The following is a 17,746-nucleotide window of genomic DNA, read 5'->3' on the forward strand; positions in this document are numbered from 1 at the left end:
TCTGAGCAATCTCAGCTCCTGTGGTTTCTAGCAACAGGCATTCAGAAGCAGCGCTGCCTCTGACAGTGTAGGCAGAGTGCAGCCATTCTGGCTAGTCACCATTGATAGCCCTCCGCTCCAGGAATTTGGCTAATCCTCTTTTAAAGCCATCCCAGTAAACTGCCTATCCTTGCCGTGGGATCACATTCATCCAGTGCTTTACCAGCTGCACTGGCTCCCGGTGGAGTACAGGGTCAGGTTTAAGGCGCTGGTTTTGACCTTTAAAGCCCTATGTGGCCTAGGACCCATGTACCTACGGGACTGCCTCTCCTGGTATGCCCCGCGGAGGACCTTAAGGTCCACAAATGACAACACTTTGGAGGTCCCAGGTCGCAAAGTGGTTAGATTGGTCTCAACTAGGGCCAGGGCCTTTTCAGCACTGGCCCCGATCTGGTGGAACGCTCTGTCACAAGAGACTAGGGCCTTGTGGGACTTGACATCTTTCCGCAGGGCCTGCAAGACAGAGCTGTTCCTCCTGGCCTTCGGCTTGGACTCAGTCTGACACTTATGTTTTCCCTCCCCTTATGGTCTTGATTTTTGGGCTACTTTTAAAATGAGGCTGCATTTTAAATTGCATTTTAACCTGTATTTTAAATTGCCCCCCCATTAAGTTTTTACTGTAATTTTTACTGTTGTTAGCTGGCTCGGCGGGGGAGGGCAGGGTATAAATTAAATTTATTATTACAGCATCTTAAAAAGCAGAGACATCCCCTTGCCAACAAAGGTCCGTAGAGTTAAAGCTATGGTTTTCCCAGTAGTGATGTATGGAAGTGAGAGCTGGACCCTAAAGAAGGCTGATCGCCGAAGAATGAATGCTTTTGAATTCTGGTGCTGGAGGAGACTCTGGAGAGTCCCATGGACTGCAAGAAGATCAAACCTCTCCATTCTGAAGGAAATCAGCCCTGAGTGCTCACTGGAAGGACAGATCCTGAAGCTGAGGCTCCAAGACTTTGGCCACCTCATGAGAAGAGAAGACTCCCTGGAAAAGACCCTGATGTTGGGAAAGATGGAGGGCACAAGGAGAAGGGGATGACAGAGGACGAGATGGTTGGACAGTGTTCTCGAAGCTACCAGCATGAGTTTGACCAAACTGCAGGAGGCAGTGGAAGACAGGAGTGCCTGGCGTGCTCTGGTCCATGGGGTCATGAAGAGTCGGACACGACTAAACAACAACAACAACAACATTATTATTACTATTGTAGTCTAACAATGCGCTGCATGAAGAAGCCCTTTATTCCTTGTCCCGGCCAAGTCTTGACTCGGCATCTGGTTTTTAATAAGGACACGGGATGGGGAATCAAAGGCTGGCAGAGAAAGAGAGAGAATGTCCTCTGGAAATGTGGTTTCCTTGGCACGTTGCCTGTATGACGTTGGACATGCCTTTCGCTTGCCGCTGCCCCTTCCTGGGTCATTAACCCCGGAGTGGCATGTTTGCTGGTGCCGCGGCCTCTCTGTCAATGAACTTGCTGGCGTACAAATGCCAGGGAAGAACCGGAGAAGAGAGGGATGTGAGTCAGTCCAAAAGCAGCCTTGAGCAGCGGGACTCTGACCTCGCTTTGCAAACACAGCCGCAGGAGAGGCTATGCTGGGGCTTGGGATCAGAAGGAGTCGGCTGCTTGCCTGATCCAGGATTGACAGGACCCCCGGAGGAAGCTGCCCATATGGAAGGAACCATGGAGTCGCTGGACTTCGTGGAAGACCCACGGTAAGAAACCAGGGACCTTGTTCTAGGTGGAGCCGCTTTTGGGTTCCAGACCCTCCACGTGTCCCTATTTTCCAGCGCCAGTCCTGCATTTACAGAAGCTGATTTGATCCCAGAATGTCCCGCTTTTCCTTAGGACATCTCTGTTTTCATCAGAGAAATGTTGGAGGGTATGGAGTTATGCGACCCCCAAGCTAAGGAGATAAGGAACTATACAACCTTTAAAAGACACTTGCAGGCAGCCCTGTATAGGGAAGGATTTTTTTAATGTTCAGTGTTTTATTATGTTTTTATATTTGCTGGAAGCTGCCCAGAAAAGCTGGAGTAATCCAGTCAGATGAGTGGAGTATTATTATTACACAGGACGTCCCTATTTTATCAGAAAAAATATTGGAGGGTATGGGTATTCCATCCATGATGATGGCTGGAGTTTTGAGGTGCATTGGTCAAGAATGGGGGCAAGGAAGGTCTCATTTGAGAGGGGTCTCTACACAGGCTTGGCCCCAGAACGTGTTCCTTGGACGCAGACAGTATCTGCTAGGTCTGTCAACCAGCAACCTAATTTGTAGCCCATGAATCATCTTTCTCTAACAAAATGTTGGTCAGGTCATCAGTTAATTATTTTCAGGGATAGTTTCCTCTGTGTCTAAAACCTTGTGATCTCTCCAAGATGCTGAAAGAAGCATGAGATAAATCATGACAAATTGAATCAGGGAAGGTTACTGCTCTCAGACTGAAATTATTTATTTATTTATTTATTTATTTATTTATTTATTTATACCCCGCCCATCTGGCTGAGTTTCCCCAGCCACTCTGGGCGGCTTCCAATCAAGTGTTAAAAACAATACAGCATTAAATATTAAAAACTTCCCTAAACAGGGCTGCCTTCAGATGTCTTTTAAAAAGAAGATAGCTGCTTATTTCCTTCACATCTGAAGGGAGGGCGTTCCACAGGGCGGGCGCCACTACCGAGAAGGCCCTCTGTCTGGTTCCCTGTAACCTCATTTCTCGCAATGAGGGAACTGCCAGAAGGCCCTCGGAGCTGGACCTCAGTGTCCGGGCTGAACGATGGGGGTGGAGACGCTCCTTCAGGTATACAGGACCGAGGCCGTTGAGGGCTTGAAAGGTCAGCACCAACACTTTGAATTGTGCTCGGAAACATACTGGGAGCCCATGCAGATCTCTCAGGACCGGTGTTATGTGGTCCCGGCGGCCAGTCCCAGTCACCAGTCTAGCTGCCGCATTCTGGATTAATTGCAGTTTTTGGGTCACCTTCAAAGGTAGCCCCACATAGAGCGCAAGCAGGACTACTAGCAAACTAGTGTGCCCGTAATTTTTGTCCCTCTGTTTAAAGCGGTCCCAGCTGCAGAGGCAGAGCAGGGCTGTCCTGGCTAGTAGCCCCCAATAACCCCCCTCCATAAATTCATCTAATCCTCCCTTAAAGCCATCTAAGTTGGTGGCCCTCACTGGTTCCTGTGGCAGTGAGTTCCATAGTTTAACTCTGTGCTGGGTGAAGAAGGACTTCATTTTATCTGTCCTGAATCTTCCAACATTCAGCGTCCTTGGATGTCCACAAGATCTAATATTATGAGAGAAGGAGAAAAAAAAAATTCTCTGCCCACTTTCTTTATGTCAGGCATCATTTCACAAACTTCTATCATATCACCTGTTCCTGACATTTCTCAAAACTGAAAAGTCCCAAATGCTGCATGGGGAGTTCCTCCATTCCCCTGATGATTTTGGTGGCCCTTTTCTGAACCTTTTCCAACCCTATAATATCCTTTTAGGGGTGAGGCGACCAGAACTGTACACAGCATTCCACCATAGATTTGTAGAACATTGTTATGTTATCGGCAGTTTTGCTTTCATTTGCTTTCCTAATGACACCCAGCATGCAATTTTCCTTCTCCACTCGTTCATGCTACTTGAATAATAAAGCAAGAGCAATGGTGTGCATGCACAGAGTGCATAAAATGATAATATCCCTTTTTTGTTTTTGCTTTTTGGACACAATCTAGTGGGTGGGAAGCTTTTAATGTTTGATGGATTATTGTATTTTAATATTTTGTTCGAAGCCGCCCAGAGTGGCTGGGGAAGCCAAGCCAGATGGGCAGGGTATAAATAATAAATTATTATTATTAATGAACCAGCCTCTGAAGGTTACCTGGCAAAGGCATCTCAGTGCTGCTCTGCGACTTGTTGGAGAGGAGCAGAGCTTTCAAAGTCCCTTATCTCACGGCAAGAGGGGGGGTTCTTTCATCTCCACCACAGGTTTGCCCCTGAACTGGTCCACCTGCTAATCCACAATTTCAGCATCCCGGTCGCCTGCTTTTCCCACCCACCGAGCGCCCTGCAGCTGCTGCAGCGTAAGTTGGCAAAGCTGGAGGGGTTTGAAACTACAAAAGAGAGAAGGAAACATTGGCTCCCTTTGCTTTGCGGCAAAGTATCTTGCAGAATCCTGCGGAGGAGAGTCACCCGCCTCCTTGTGGCACCAGAGGACCTGAAATTGAAGGGGTGCAGAGGAGGCGAGGGGCAGACCACTTGAGTTACATGCAGAAGATCCCAGGGCTGAAATATTGGAGAGCTGCTGAAAGTCAGTGTAGACAGTACTGGGCTAGTTGGACCCAATGGTCTGACTTGGTATAAGGGAGCTCAGAACAATGAGGACTGGAATCTTGTTCTGTTTTTAAGTGTAAGGTTGTAGCTTAGTGGAGAAGCATCTTCCAAGTTCAATTTTTGTCATCTCCAGATAGGCTGGGAAAGACTCCCTTGCCAGCCAGTGTGGACAATATTGAGGTAGATGGAGCAATGGTTTGCCTCGATACAGTGTGGTTCAGGTCTGTCGAAGAGTCAACTTCTTTACCTGCAAAGGCAGAGAGCATCCCTAGAAGCTCAGAGGGGGCCCTTTTCCCACTTGGATCCTTGGATGATTTTCTGGGGACCGCATGACAGAAGTGGGCGGAGCCAGAGACAAACAAGAGTGGCAGGTGTCACTCACACTTCCATAAGGTCCAGAGGCTCCTATAGATGCTCACACCTCTTTGATCTGGCCTGGGAGGGGGTGGAGACTGGGAAGCATGTTGACAGACAGACAGAGAAGCTGGTAGGGTTGCATTTGGCCCACGGCCTGAGGTCACCGACCTCTGTCTTAACTGGACATTAACCCGCAGTCTGTGCCACCCCCAGACCACCCCCAGTTGCGCCACCAGTGCCACCCTTTCCCATCAGAGGATCAGGGCACAGGGCCAGGGCGAGGTGGGCTCCCCAGACTTCTCCATGGTTCAGTCCTGATCCTCGTAGGACCCAACTCTGGAAAGAATTATGGTGTCAGGAAGGATCTATTACAGGGTTCAGCAAACGTTTTCAGCAGGGGGCCGGTCCATTGTCCCTCAGACCTTGTGTGGGGCCAGACTATATTTTTTGGGGTGGGGGGAATGAATGAATTCCTATGCCCCACAAATAGCCCAGAGATGCATTTTAAATAAAAGGGCACATTCTACTCATGTAAAAACACGCTGATTCCCGGACCGTCCGCGGGCCGGATTGAGAAGTTGATTGGGCCTGATCCGGCCCCCGGGCCTTAGTTTGCCTACCCATGGTCTACTACCTAATGGGCCAGGCGTGGGGGATATTTGCAGAAAGAAACCTATAAATGGCAAGTGACTGCAATTGGGGGGGGGATTTTACTACGGCGGAGGTGACCATCATAGAATTGTAGAGATGGAAGGGACCCCAGGGGTCATCTAGTCCAACCCCCTGCAAGGCAGGAATCTCAGCTCAATATCCTGGAAGGACTGCATTGCAGGTGTCTGCCTATCCACAAGGACCAGTGCAACTGGGGGCTGATTTTCTCATATATACATAAAAATGTATGATGTCGTCACGCTGTGCAGTTTGTGCAGTGTGAGGAACTTGCAGCTGGCCCAGATGGTCTGTGGGACAGAGTCTGGGGGAGTTTCAGCAAGCCCTTCCCTCTGTGAAACACGTCTCCATCGGAAGGAGGGGGGCCCTTGCATAGTGCCTCCCCTCGCCCAAAAATTTTAACGGAGCAGAGAGGGTCTTCACAGAGCGGTTTAATAAATTGATGTGTGGAGCTGATGGGTGGGGCTTGGGGGTCAGAAGGGAGGGGCTTGTGGAGATCAGGGTGGGCAGAATGGAAAGGGGGTGGTCCGGTGCGGAGGAAGGGCAAAGTGGGAGGAGGGGTTGGTGAGCCGAATGCGTTTGAGCAGCAGGCCCCAGTTAAAGCGACAGAACTGGAAGGGACTGTGGGTGTCATCTAGTCCAGCGGTTCTCAACCTGTGGGTCCCCAGATGTTGTTGGACTACAACTTCCATCATCCCTGAGCTCTGGCCTTGCTGTTGTTGTTTAGTCGTTTAGTCGTGTCCGCCTCCTTGTGACCTCCTGGACCAGAGCAGGCCAGGCACTCCTGTCTTCCACTGCCTCCTGCAGTTTGGTCAAACTCATGCTGGTAGCTTCGAGAACACTGTCCCACCATCTCGTCCTCCATCGTCCCCTTCTCCTTGTGCCTCCATCTTTCCCAACATCAGGGTCTTTTCCAATGAGTCTTCTCTTCTCATGAGGTGGCCAAAATATTGGAGTCTCAGCTTCAGGATCTGTCCTTCCAGTGAGCACTCAGGGCTGATTTCCTTAGAAATGGAAAGGTTTGATCTTCTTGCAGTCCATGGGACTCTCAAGAGTCTCCTCCAGCACCATAACTCAAAAGCATGGGACTCTCAAGAGTCTCCTCCAGCACCATAACTCAAAAGCATCAATTCTTCAGTGATCAGCCTTCTTTATGGTCCAGCTCTCACTTCCATACATCACTGGCCTTGCTAGCTAGGGGTGATGGGAGTTGTAGTTCAACAACATCTGGGGACCCACAGGTTGAGAAAGGCTGATCTACTCCAACCCCCTGCAATCTAGGACTCTTTTGCTCAACGTGATGTTCGAACCCGTGACTCGTGAGTCTCGTGCTCTACCTAGAGATGTTTCTTAAGAGCTCCCACAAACATTGGCTCACTGTTCCTTGCAGAGCTGAACCTCGTGGACCTTGCCATCACTGGCATGGCGACCTTCCTCACGTTGCTGTCCGTCATCATCTTCGTGGAAGACGCCCTGTACCTCTCTAGAAAGGTCCGCTGCTTCGTCAAGATGAAAACCCTCATCTGGAGTAGCTCTGCGCCCACCGTAAGTGCCCGTCCCTTGGTTACCTCTCTCTGGGAACCCCCCCCCTTCTAGACTACTGCAATGGCAATCCATGGGGCTTCCCTTGGTGGCACCCAGGGAAATGCATTCAGTACGTAGAGCAGTAACTGCGGTCAGGATGATCCTGGGCTGGGGAGATCCTGGACCAAAATTAGTGGCGCCTTGGAAGATGGCAGACTCTTGTATCTTATATAGGATTATATAAGATCATATTGTAGCAACCACACCATATTAGCAGAACTTGAGTGATACTTGTAAACACAACAAATGCCGTTTGTGGAGTAGACGGGAACAATATTAAAGAATATAAAACTGCGCGAAAAACACGACAGTATAAACAGTACAATGAGAATGATTGGAAGACTCGTTTTGTCAGAAGTCTTTTTATTTAAGTGTTTATTTAAGTATTAATTCGGAAGATTAAGTTTTTTTATGCACATAAATCTGCTTTTTCTTCTTTCTTTTTTCTGTATTTTCTTCCTTTCTTTTTTCTCGGTTGTTTTTCCTTTAATTTTCTTTTTATAGCATAAGATTGTAAATTCTTTGTATATGTGTAATTTAAATTAATAAAGATTATTAAAAAAAAAAGGAAGATGACAGACTCTCCTGGGTTGGGGGTTTTTAAGCAGAGGTTGGGTGACCACCTGTGGGGGGATTCTTCAGCTGTGATTCCTGCATTGCGGGGGGTTGGACTAGATGACCCCTGGGGGTCCCTCCCAACTTTTATGATTCGATGAGTGGGGAGCAGCTGCTGTTGCGCTCAGGCCCTGCTTCCAGGCTTCCCTTTGGTGGCAGTGAGAGCAGGATTCTGCCCCCACTGGACGCCTTGGGTCTGGATCCAACTGCTGCTGCTCCTTTTGCATTCTCAGCCTTGCCTCCCTTTCTCTGCCAGGTGGTCTCGGTGTTCTGCTGTTTCGGGCTCTGGGTTCCCCGCTCCCTGAATGTGGTGGAGATGGCCATTGGCGCGTGAGTACCTCCCTGGGAGACCCTCCCATTCCACCCAAATTTTAATTTGACAAAATTTTAATTCCACCGGATAGTGACAGGCCAGAACAATAGCCCTGTTCTTAACATCCTTTGCTGAAACTTTACATAATCTCCCAGGCATTTGACAGATCGTGATGACTGGCTGGATGATACGGTTTGCACTGAAAGTGGTTTTTTGCTGTTTTACTGTGTCTGTTCTATGGGTTTTTGGATTGAGTTTTATCGCAATGTTTTGTAAAGCCCCAATCTCCAAGCGGAGAGAGACTCTAGGGGTTCCTAGCACTTACCTGGTTTCCGTTTCCTTGCAATGAAGGAAGACTGTGCTGCCCTAAGGATATATGGCTTTATTGGCATGTATATCTCCATTCGCTTCTGTGGCACAGGGCATCTTCTTTGGCTATGCCAGCTTGTGGCATTTAACTAGCTGCCAAAACCATTACCTTGACAAGAGAACTAGTTTGGCTAGCTTCCCCTTGTCCATGATCACTGGAAATGGTGACAGCAGCCACGAAATTAAAGGACGCCTGCTTCTTGGGAGAAAAGCAATGACAAACCTAGACAGCATCTTAAAAAGCAGAGACATCACTTTGCTGACAAAGGTCCGTCTAGTTAAAGCCATGGTTTTCCCAGTAGTGATGTATGGAAGCGAGAGCTGGACCATAAAGAAGGCTGATCGCCAAAGAATTGATGCTTTTGAATTATGGTGCTGGAGGAGACTCTTGAGAGTCCCATGGACTGCAAGAAGATCAATCCTATCCATTCTGAAGGAAATCAGCCCTGAGTGCTCACTGGAAGGACAGATCCTGAAGCTGAGGCTCCAAGACTTTGGCCACCTCATGAGAAGAGAAGACTCCCTGGAAAAGACCCTGATGTTGAGAAAGATGGAGGGCACAAGGAGAAGGGGAAGACAGAGGACGAGATGGTTGGACAGTTTTCTCAAAGCTACCAGTTTGACCAAACTGCAGGAGGCAGTGGAAGACAGGAGGGCCTGGCATGCTCTGGTCCAGGGGGTCACGAAGAGTCGGACACGACTAAACAACTAAACAACAACAACATACGTACGATGCAGGGGCTCACAGCATCAACACCCCAACGGATCTTGCTTCTCTGTTTGGTTTCTGGAGAAGCCCCAAAGTCCAGCACACAGCATGCAGGTTTCTGTGTCTCCTGCTTCCAGCCGGCCTCCATCTCAATCACACACAACACTGGCTGTTATTCTCCTTCCTACCTAGCAGCTAAGTGAGGCAGGTGTCCTTCAAGGCCCACCCATTCGCTTCTATGGCACAGGGCATCTTCTTTGGTTGTGCCAGCTTGTGGCATTTAACTAGTTGCCAAAACTATTATCTTGACAAAGGAACTAGTTTGGCAAGCTTCCCCTTGTACATTCTAACCTCGACAATACAGAATCCCAGGTTTGGAAGGGGACCCCTGGGTATCATCCAGACTGACCCCGCAAACTTTTTCCGTTCCTCACCTTTTGCCTTAAACCACAGAGCCTAGGACTTGTCGATCAGAAGGTCGGCGGATCAAATCCCCGCGAAGGGGTGAGCTCCCGTTGCTCAGTCCTGGCTCCTGCCAACCTAGCAGTTCGAAAGCACGTCAAACTGCAAGTAGATAAATAGGTACCACTCTGGCAGGAAGATAAGTGGTGTTTCCATGTGCTGCTCTGGTTCTCCAGAAGCGGCTTAGTCCTGCTGGCCACAGGACCCGGAAGCTGTACGCCGGCTCCCTCGGCCAATAAAGTGAGATGAGCGCCGCAACCCCAGAGTCGGCCACGACTGGACCTAATGGTCAGGGGTCCCTTTACCTTTACTTTACCTTTTGCCTTTTAAAAAAATTGTTTTCTGTTCTTAAGTGACTAATAATATAAAGAGAGCAATAAATGCAATTATTAACATGGCTTTCCCTGTTCCTCTTCCAGGTACTTTGCTGTCTGCTTCTACCTGCTGATGCTGATCATGGTGGAAGGTTTTGGGGGCATGGAGGCTGTGCTCAAGGCCTTGAAGGACACCCCGATGGTGATAAGCACGGGGCCCTGCTGCTGCTGCTGCCCCTGCTGCCCTCGCATCACTATGACCAAGTGAGTGGAAGGCTCCCAGATCCCACTTATGGGGTTTTTTGGCTTGATCCAGCAGCCACGATCCCCACCCCCATCTGCCTCCTTCTTTGCAACCAGTCTGGGTGCCCTTGGGCTCTGGCGCCACCTGCTGTTGGTCCTCCCGCCGCAACATACAATTACAATATAAAAAGCACAAAATATGCTCTACCCACTGAGCCACACAGCCCTCTCCCCAGTGTTGTTTCGGGGTGGGTGGTTTTGGGAGAGGGAGGAATCCCCCTTGCCTCTTCTTCCAACACAGCGAAAGGTTGCTTGAGCTTTGACCGGGACGTGGGCCTTTCCTGGGCACAAACACCCGTCTCCTCCTCCTCCCTCCTCTCTCTTAACCGCAGGCGAAAACTGAAGCTGATCATGTTGGGCAGTTTCCAGTACGCCTTCCTGAAGGGAGCCTGCATCTTCCTGGGGCTCGTTCTGACCACGGAGGGCCTGTACGACACCTCTGACGTAAGTCCCACCACCTGCAGCCGCCTTGCCCTCCAAAATTTAGCTGGAGTCGGAAAGGGACCTCGGGAGATCCTCCAGCCCAACCCGGGTTGATACACCCGCCCCTTCTCCCTCGTGCGCCTGTGAAACTTCTCCTAAGACACAGCCAGGCACACGCTCACACCCAGCAGCGGATCTCCCCCTGTTCACCCAGCTGCGGTTCCGCCTGGATCAGGCCACAAATTTCCGCTGACTGCACCATCCTGCTTCCCAGCTGGCTGGCTAGACGACTCTGGGAAGCCCAAGAGGAAGGCAAAACAGCCCCTTCCACTGTTGCTGCTCAGCAGACGTCACATGGAGAAGCCCAGCCAGATGGGTGGGGTATAAATAATAAATTATTATTACAATTATTACCCTCGTATCTACAGGACCGCCTCTCCCGGTATGCCCTGCAGAGAACCTTAAGGTCCATAAATAGCAACACCCTAGAGGTCCTGGGCCCTAAGGAAGTCAGATTAGCCTCAACCAGAGCCAGGGCCTTCTCAGTGGTGGCCCCGGCCTGGTGGAACGCTCTGTCTCATGAGACCAGGGCCCTGCAGGATCTGATTTCTTTCCGCAGGGCCTGTAAGACAGAGTTGTTCTGCCTGGCCTTTGGCTTGGAATCAACTTGATCCCCTCCCCCTCTTTCCTTTTTCCTTCTGTGATGGAACTCCTGTTTGGGGACTTCCCTGGCTTTTTTCTGACCCATGTAGGGCCAGTCTGGATAGTTAGCCTTGGTGAAGACTTGACGTTTTCATCCCCCCAAAAGTTTTTGATTTGAGTTCCTACTGAAATGAGGCTGCATTTTAATGTTGTATTTTAATCTTGTTTTTAAGTTGTATTGTAGCCTTATGAGGCTTTGCCCTCGGGTGGGAAAAATATTGCGCCCGGGAATCTTGTTTTTAAGTTGTATTTCACTCAATTGTTTTTATATCGGTGTTAGCCGCCCTGAACCTGGACTTGGCCGGGGAGGGCGGGGTATAAATAAAATTTGATAATAATAATAATAATAATAATAATAATAATAATAATAATAATATCACTCTCCCTGGAGGCTCCACTCAGCCATGACGGTTAAATCTTTTGTGGATACGCAAGATTCCTGCACTGCAGGGAGGGTTGATTATCGATGACCCTCGGGTCCCTTCCACCTTTATGATTCTACAGCCATTTCTTTGGATCTATTATCCTCCTTTTGTTTATTTATTTTATACCATTTTCCCATTTGATTAAAAAATATATAAACATGCAGCAACAGCAACAACAAAACAATTCAAGATCCAAATTTTGAGATTACTCTGAATCTCCTGACTGACTCCCCCCCCCTCCCTTCTATGGTTCCTAGTGATAATATTTACAACTGCATATCAACACTATCCAGATTTTATCCTTCCGAATTATCCATACTTTCCGTTAATTTACAAGTGTGGTTAAAATCCTGATCATGTTTTAACCTGCTTATAGGGGTGGAGAGGAAATTATTATTGGCGCTCCTCCCTGAGTCTTCCTGGCCAAGCCTCGTGTGTATTTTATTAATCAGAGTCCAACCCTTCCTTTCTTTGGAAATGCTACAAGGATAGATTAAAGGAAGGACTTCTTCAGGCAGCATGTAGTTAAACTATGGAACTCCCTGCCACATGAGGCAGTGATATCCAACAACTTGGATGGCTTCAGAAGAGGAAAAGATCAATTCACGGAGGATAGAGCGATCAGTGGCTACCGACCAGGACAGCTCTGCCCTGTCTCCACAGCTGGAGGCAGCAATGCTTCTGAATGCCACTTCCTGGAAGCCACAGGAGGGGAGAGTGTTGCCCCTGGGTTCGAATCCTGCTTGAGGATTCACAACAAGCACCTGGTTGGCCACTTTGAAAACCAGGTGCTGGAGATGGGCCCCTGGCCTGATGCAGCCGGCTCCTCTTACGTTCTCGCCTTCTTGCCTTCTAGATATCAGCCACAAGCGTGGCTCTGTGGATCAACACCTCCCTGGGAGTGTCGACCTTATTTGCTCTGTGGGCAAACGCGGTCCTCTTTCGGCAAGCCAGAGCCCACTTGTCGGAGCAGAACATGGGCTGCAAGTTCGCCTGCTTCCAGGTAACCTCGGCTCTTTCTCTCTCCTCTCAGGTTCATGGTCCTTGCATTAATTTACAAAGTCATGATCAACTTAGGTCCGGTATATATGTCAGTATATATGAACTCTTATATCCCAGCTCAGTGACTCAGATAATCTGCATTGTCTGGTCCAGCTGGTGAGGCTCCTTTGATAACAAGGAGAAACCGAGCCTTTAGTGTCATCAGGCCAGTCCAGTGGAACTCACTGCCACTAGAAATTCAGCCGGCGCCTCCGGTTTCAACTTTTAAATGCCTGCTGCAAACTTTTTTTATTTCGCCAGGCTTATGTAGACAATTAAGAAGATGTATCTCCACAATAGTTAGCTGATTTCTGTTTTTAACTTTTGTTGTTTGTGTACCGTATATAATTTTAAAATACTTTTAAGTTCTATTATAGTGCAATTAACCATCATTTTTAATGTGCTTCTAGCCTTCTACATTGTGTCTGCGTCGTTTTAATTTGTGTAAGCCACCTTGAGTAATAAAAAAAAGCAGGGTATTAATAAATATAACACCAATATCGATTGTTGTCGCTATTGAAATTTGTATATCGCCCTTCGTCTGAAGATCTCAGTGCGGTTCACAGAATAAAACCACTCTGATTTATTTTTTTAAAAAAATATGAATAGTGATATATATATATATATTAAAAAATACATTATAAGTAAACAAGCCGACTTTCCAAATGAGATGCCCAACTCAGCCCGGGTGCTGACGCCCCAGAGGCTTCTCCAGCCGCCCCTTCATGTCCCTGGTCCTCATTGTCAGCGCTGCCTCAGAACACTTCCTTCTGTGCTTGTGCTTTCAGGTCCTCCTCATCCCTTTTTTATTTTTTTATTATATATATATATATATATATATATATATATATATATATATATATAAAAACATATAAATTATAAAATGTACCACAAAACTTATCACTTATACAATCTTTTTAGACTTCCATCAGCACCTCTGATTATCCACCGTTTTAACCGCTTCTTATGCATTTCTTAACTTTATATTGCCTTTACATCTCTTAACAAATCATCCTTCTCCATTTTTGCAATACTTTCAATAATACTCCTCAGAAAACTTCTTGCAAACCTACAAACGTCGTCTGATCTTCACAAATACTTTTCAAGTAGTCCGTAAATTTACTCCAGTCATCCGTGAATTTCTGGTCCCGCCGGTTTTGAATCCTTCCTGTTAGTTTATCTAGTTCTGCATAGTCCATTAACTTCATTCTCCATTCTTCAATCATCGGTAATTCTTCTTGCTTCCATTTTTGGGCCAGAAATATTCTTGTTGCTGTTGTTGCATATGAAAAGAGCTTACATTCCTTTCTGTTTATATCACTCCCCACAATGCCCAGTAAAAATGCTTCTGGTTTCTTTATGAATGTATATTTCAAGATTTTTTTTCATCTCATTATATATCATCTCCCAGAAGCATTTCACCTTTTTACATTCCCACCACATGTGATAAAATGTTCCCTCTTTTTCTTCACATTTCCAACATTTATTACTAACTTTATACATTTTCGCCAGGTCCTGCTCATTTTGACGGCGCTGCAGCCCTCCATCTTCAGCACCCTGGGCAATGGCGGCCAGATCGCCTGCTCCCCACCCTTCTCCTCCAGAGTGCGGTCCCAGAGTGAGTGGAAAACCGATTTTTTGGGGGGGGGGTGTCAAAAAGAAAGGAAGCATCCTGAGGCTGTGTTGTGGGGTGGTAGCAGTGGCCCTTGAGGAAGCAAATTGGATAGCGGTTAAGGATATCTGTCTACAAGTATCTCAAGGGCTGCCCCACGGAAGATGGAGCGAGCTTGGTTTCACCTGCTCCGCAGCGTAGGACTCGAACCCATGGCCTCAAGTCACGAGAAAGGAGATTCCGACTAAGCATCAGGAAGAACTTTATTATGCTTAGAGCCATTCCGCAGAGGAAAGGAATCCCTCAGAAGGCAACAAACTCTCTTTTATTGAAGGTTTTTTTTTTAAGCAGAGGTCAGGTGGCAAGAGGTCATTTGAGATCCCTGCACTGCAGGGGGTTGGACTGGATGACCCATGGAGTCCCTTCCAACTCTACAATTCTAGTGGTGCATGCTCTGGTTATCTCCCGCTTGGACTACTGCAATGCGCTCTGTGTGGGGCTACCTTTGAAGGTGACCAGGAAACTACAATGAATCCAGAATGCGGCAGCTAGACTGATGACTGGGAGCGGCCACTGAGACCACATAACACTGGTCCTGAAAGACCTACACTGACTCCCAGTACGTTTCCGAGCACAATTCAAAGTGTTGGTGCTGACCTTTAAAGCCCTAAATGGCCTCAGTCCAGTATACCTGAAGGAGCATCTCCACCTCCATCTTTCTGCCCGGACACTGAGGTCCAGCACAGAGGGCCTTCTGGCAGTTCCCTCACTGTGAGAAGCCAAGTTACAGGGAACCAGGCAGAGGGCCTTCTTGGTGGTGGCACCCGCCCTGTGGAACGCCCTCCCACCTGATGTCAAAGAGAAAAATAACTACCAAACTTTTAGAAGACATCTGAAGGCAGCCCTGTTTAGGGAAGCTTTTAATGTTTACTAGGTTATTGTATTTTAGTGTTTTGTTGGAAGCCGCCCAGAGTGGCTGGGTGTGTGTGTGTGTGTGTGTGTGTGTGTGTGTGTGTATATATATATATATATATATATATATATATATATATATATATATAATAATAATAATAATTTTAAGGGCCTTGCTGCTGCTGGACAAAGAAACTGAGCCTTTAGTATTAGCGGCACGGTCCTGCGGAACTCTCTGCCACTAGACTAGAGAGTCAGCAGTTGCCTTCTCTTTTAATGCCAGACATATTCCCAGGCATCCTGCAGCCGGGATGACTGGGGATGTAGTTGAAAACATCTGGATGGCACCAGGTGGGCAAAGGCTGCATTTGTGGGAAGCGGAGAAGCCAGTGACCTTCCCCTGGGAAAAGGGCCGCACTCATTCTCCTCCATCTTTGCTTGCAGTGATGCACGCGCAGCTCCTGGTCCTGGAAACCTTCGTCATGGCTGTGCTGACCAGGATGTACTACAGGAAGCCGGACGACAAGCCAGGCTGTTGCCCGGCCGGAAGTTTGCCAGAGAGCAAAGCAGAAATCGGTCTCTCGGCTGCCTAGGAACAGGAGTGCCCAGCAGGGCTATCGGAGGCCCCCAACCCTCTTGCCAACATTTGCTCCGGGATTTCAAGAACATGTGGTCTTCCTTGCAGGGGGAAGGGACAAGGGACTGATTCTGCCTTGGGACAGGCACATGGACATATGACCCTTTGTACAAGAATGACTTCAGGACAACTGTAATTTGTGCAGCTATAGTCAAAAGTGCCCGGGGCACATGGAATAAATCCATTTTATGCTGTGTTGGTTATTAATCCCTAGCCTGCTCCTAATATGAAAAGCAATCCCAGAGTGTCTTCTTTTTTTGCGATCCCTCATAGCCGAGTAAGATGGTTTTCCATGAACACGGCTTTAAAAGTGAGTCCGTAAGTGACTGTGGAGGCCAATTCAGGATCCACACATCCTTCCACGGTGGGTTTCTGGGCGGGAGTTGATCACAGCGAGGGTTTGCCAAGCATGCCTTCCTCTTAGCACGTTTCTCCCTTTTGTCCTGAGTTCGAGTCTCTTCAAAGTCTATGACACCTTTGAAGTCCAATTGGAGCGCTTACAGGCCAGTGTTTCCCACTTATCAGTGCTTATGTTACATTTTTAAAGATTTGTCTTGAGAGCATCTTTAAACCTCTTTTGTTGTCCACCGGTATTTCACTTTCCATTCTTGTGTTGGAAAGAGAGTAGTCGCTTTGGAAGACATCCGCACATGACCAGTCCAACGAAGTTGATGTTGAAGAATCACTGCTTCAACACTGGCGATCTTTGCTTCTTCCAGTACACTGGCATTAGTTCGCCTGTCTTCCCGAGTGATGTATAAAATTTTTCAGAGACACCTGTGTGATTAGAACCCCCTTTTGCATTCTCTGCACTGCTGGGTTTTTTGGGGACAGGTGATCCTGTCACAGTGTGTCTTTTGGAGTCACAGAATCATAGAGTTGGATGGGACCCTGGGGTCATCTAGTCCAACCCCCTGCAATGCAGGAATCTCCCATTTGAGCGTTTTGTGGTCCTCCTCGCCCTTGTGACCCAACGCTATGGGGACCTGTGCAAATCTGGCATGACTTGTGAGATGAGAGCTTGGCACCACAATATGGAAGCAGGGAGATGAAAGCTGATTTTTGACACATTAAGGACAACCCGAAAGTGTTTTGGGTAAAATGACATTTATTTGGCTAAAACGCATAAGTGGAAGAAAAAAGGAAGAATGCACAAAACAACCCCCATTCAGCTTGCAGCAGAACCGGGAGCTTGCGATTCACAGAGACAGGAAACTGGGACACTTAACACTGATTGAAAGAGGCATGGCTAGGAGAGGAAAGTCCATCACCACCAGTCTCTGTGGCTACAGAAAGCTCTGTTGAGGCAACCAGTTAAAGATTTCTGTTTGGGCGTTTTTACGTTGGCTTCCCTGCAAAGGACACCATGAATGGCCTTTGCCCAGCGTAGGAAATCTTGACATCATGCAGCTGAAATCATCTAGTGTCAAAACCTGGCTCCTTAAAAAGAGATCTTCCAGGTCTTCCCTAAGCCAACGAACAAGGAAGGTTGGGGAAACTAAAAAACCCTTAATTCTTCCTGTTTATTAGTGCTAAAAAACTGATAACTGTTTGTACTACAGACATGTTTGCTCCTCTCTGAAGCAGGAGAGCTAGCCTGGATGAAAGTTTACGATGCAGGGTGGTCACTGAGGAATTGAGCCGGTCTCAAAGGCCTGAATTAGGCAGCCTTAAGACTTGGCTAGAAACCCTGCGACAATGCAGTGATAGGACCAGATCTCATATGGCTTTTAGGAAAACGCAGCAGCTGTAATAGGGAACAGAAATTATGTGCCACTGAGGCCCCACAATGCAAGAAGGGAGTTTCACAAAGGCCCATTTTTCAAGTGGTCAAATGTACAAGATGTTTCAATGCTGGTATTTCAGGATGGACGGCTGTCAGAAGGTGCCTCAATTCTGCAACTCTTGCATGGCCAACAAAAGTTTAGTTTGGATGTTACTG

The 17,746-nt window shown here is 47.8% G+C and overlaps 1 protein-coding gene across 1 annotated transcript; it reads left to right on the top strand.

Moving 5' to 3' along the window:
- Positions 1–1,474: 1,474 nt before the first annotated feature.
- On the top strand, positions 1,475–15,999 carry SLC51A (solute carrier family 51 subunit alpha). Its single transcript, XM_053387379.1, has 9 exons — positions 1,475–1,744; positions 4,013–4,107; positions 6,774–6,928; positions 7,839–7,912; positions 9,855–10,013; positions 10,385–10,496; positions 12,459–12,605; positions 14,156–14,261; positions 15,612–15,999. The coding sequence occupies exons 1-9, from the start codon at positions 1,497–1,499 to the stop codon at positions 15,758–15,760; spliced, it is 1,245 nt and encodes a 414-aa protein (XP_053243354.1). The 5' UTR covers positions 1,475–1,496; the 3' UTR covers positions 15,761–15,999.
- The last annotated feature ends 1,747 nt before the right edge of the window (positions 16,000–17,746 follow it).

Source organism: Podarcis raffonei, chromosome 5, assembly GCF_027172205.1.
Source record: "Podarcis raffonei isolate rPodRaf1 chromosome 5, rPodRaf1.pri, whole genome shotgun sequence".
Lineage (NCBI taxonomy): Eukaryota > Metazoa > Chordata > Lepidosauria > Squamata > Lacertidae > Podarcis > Podarcis raffonei.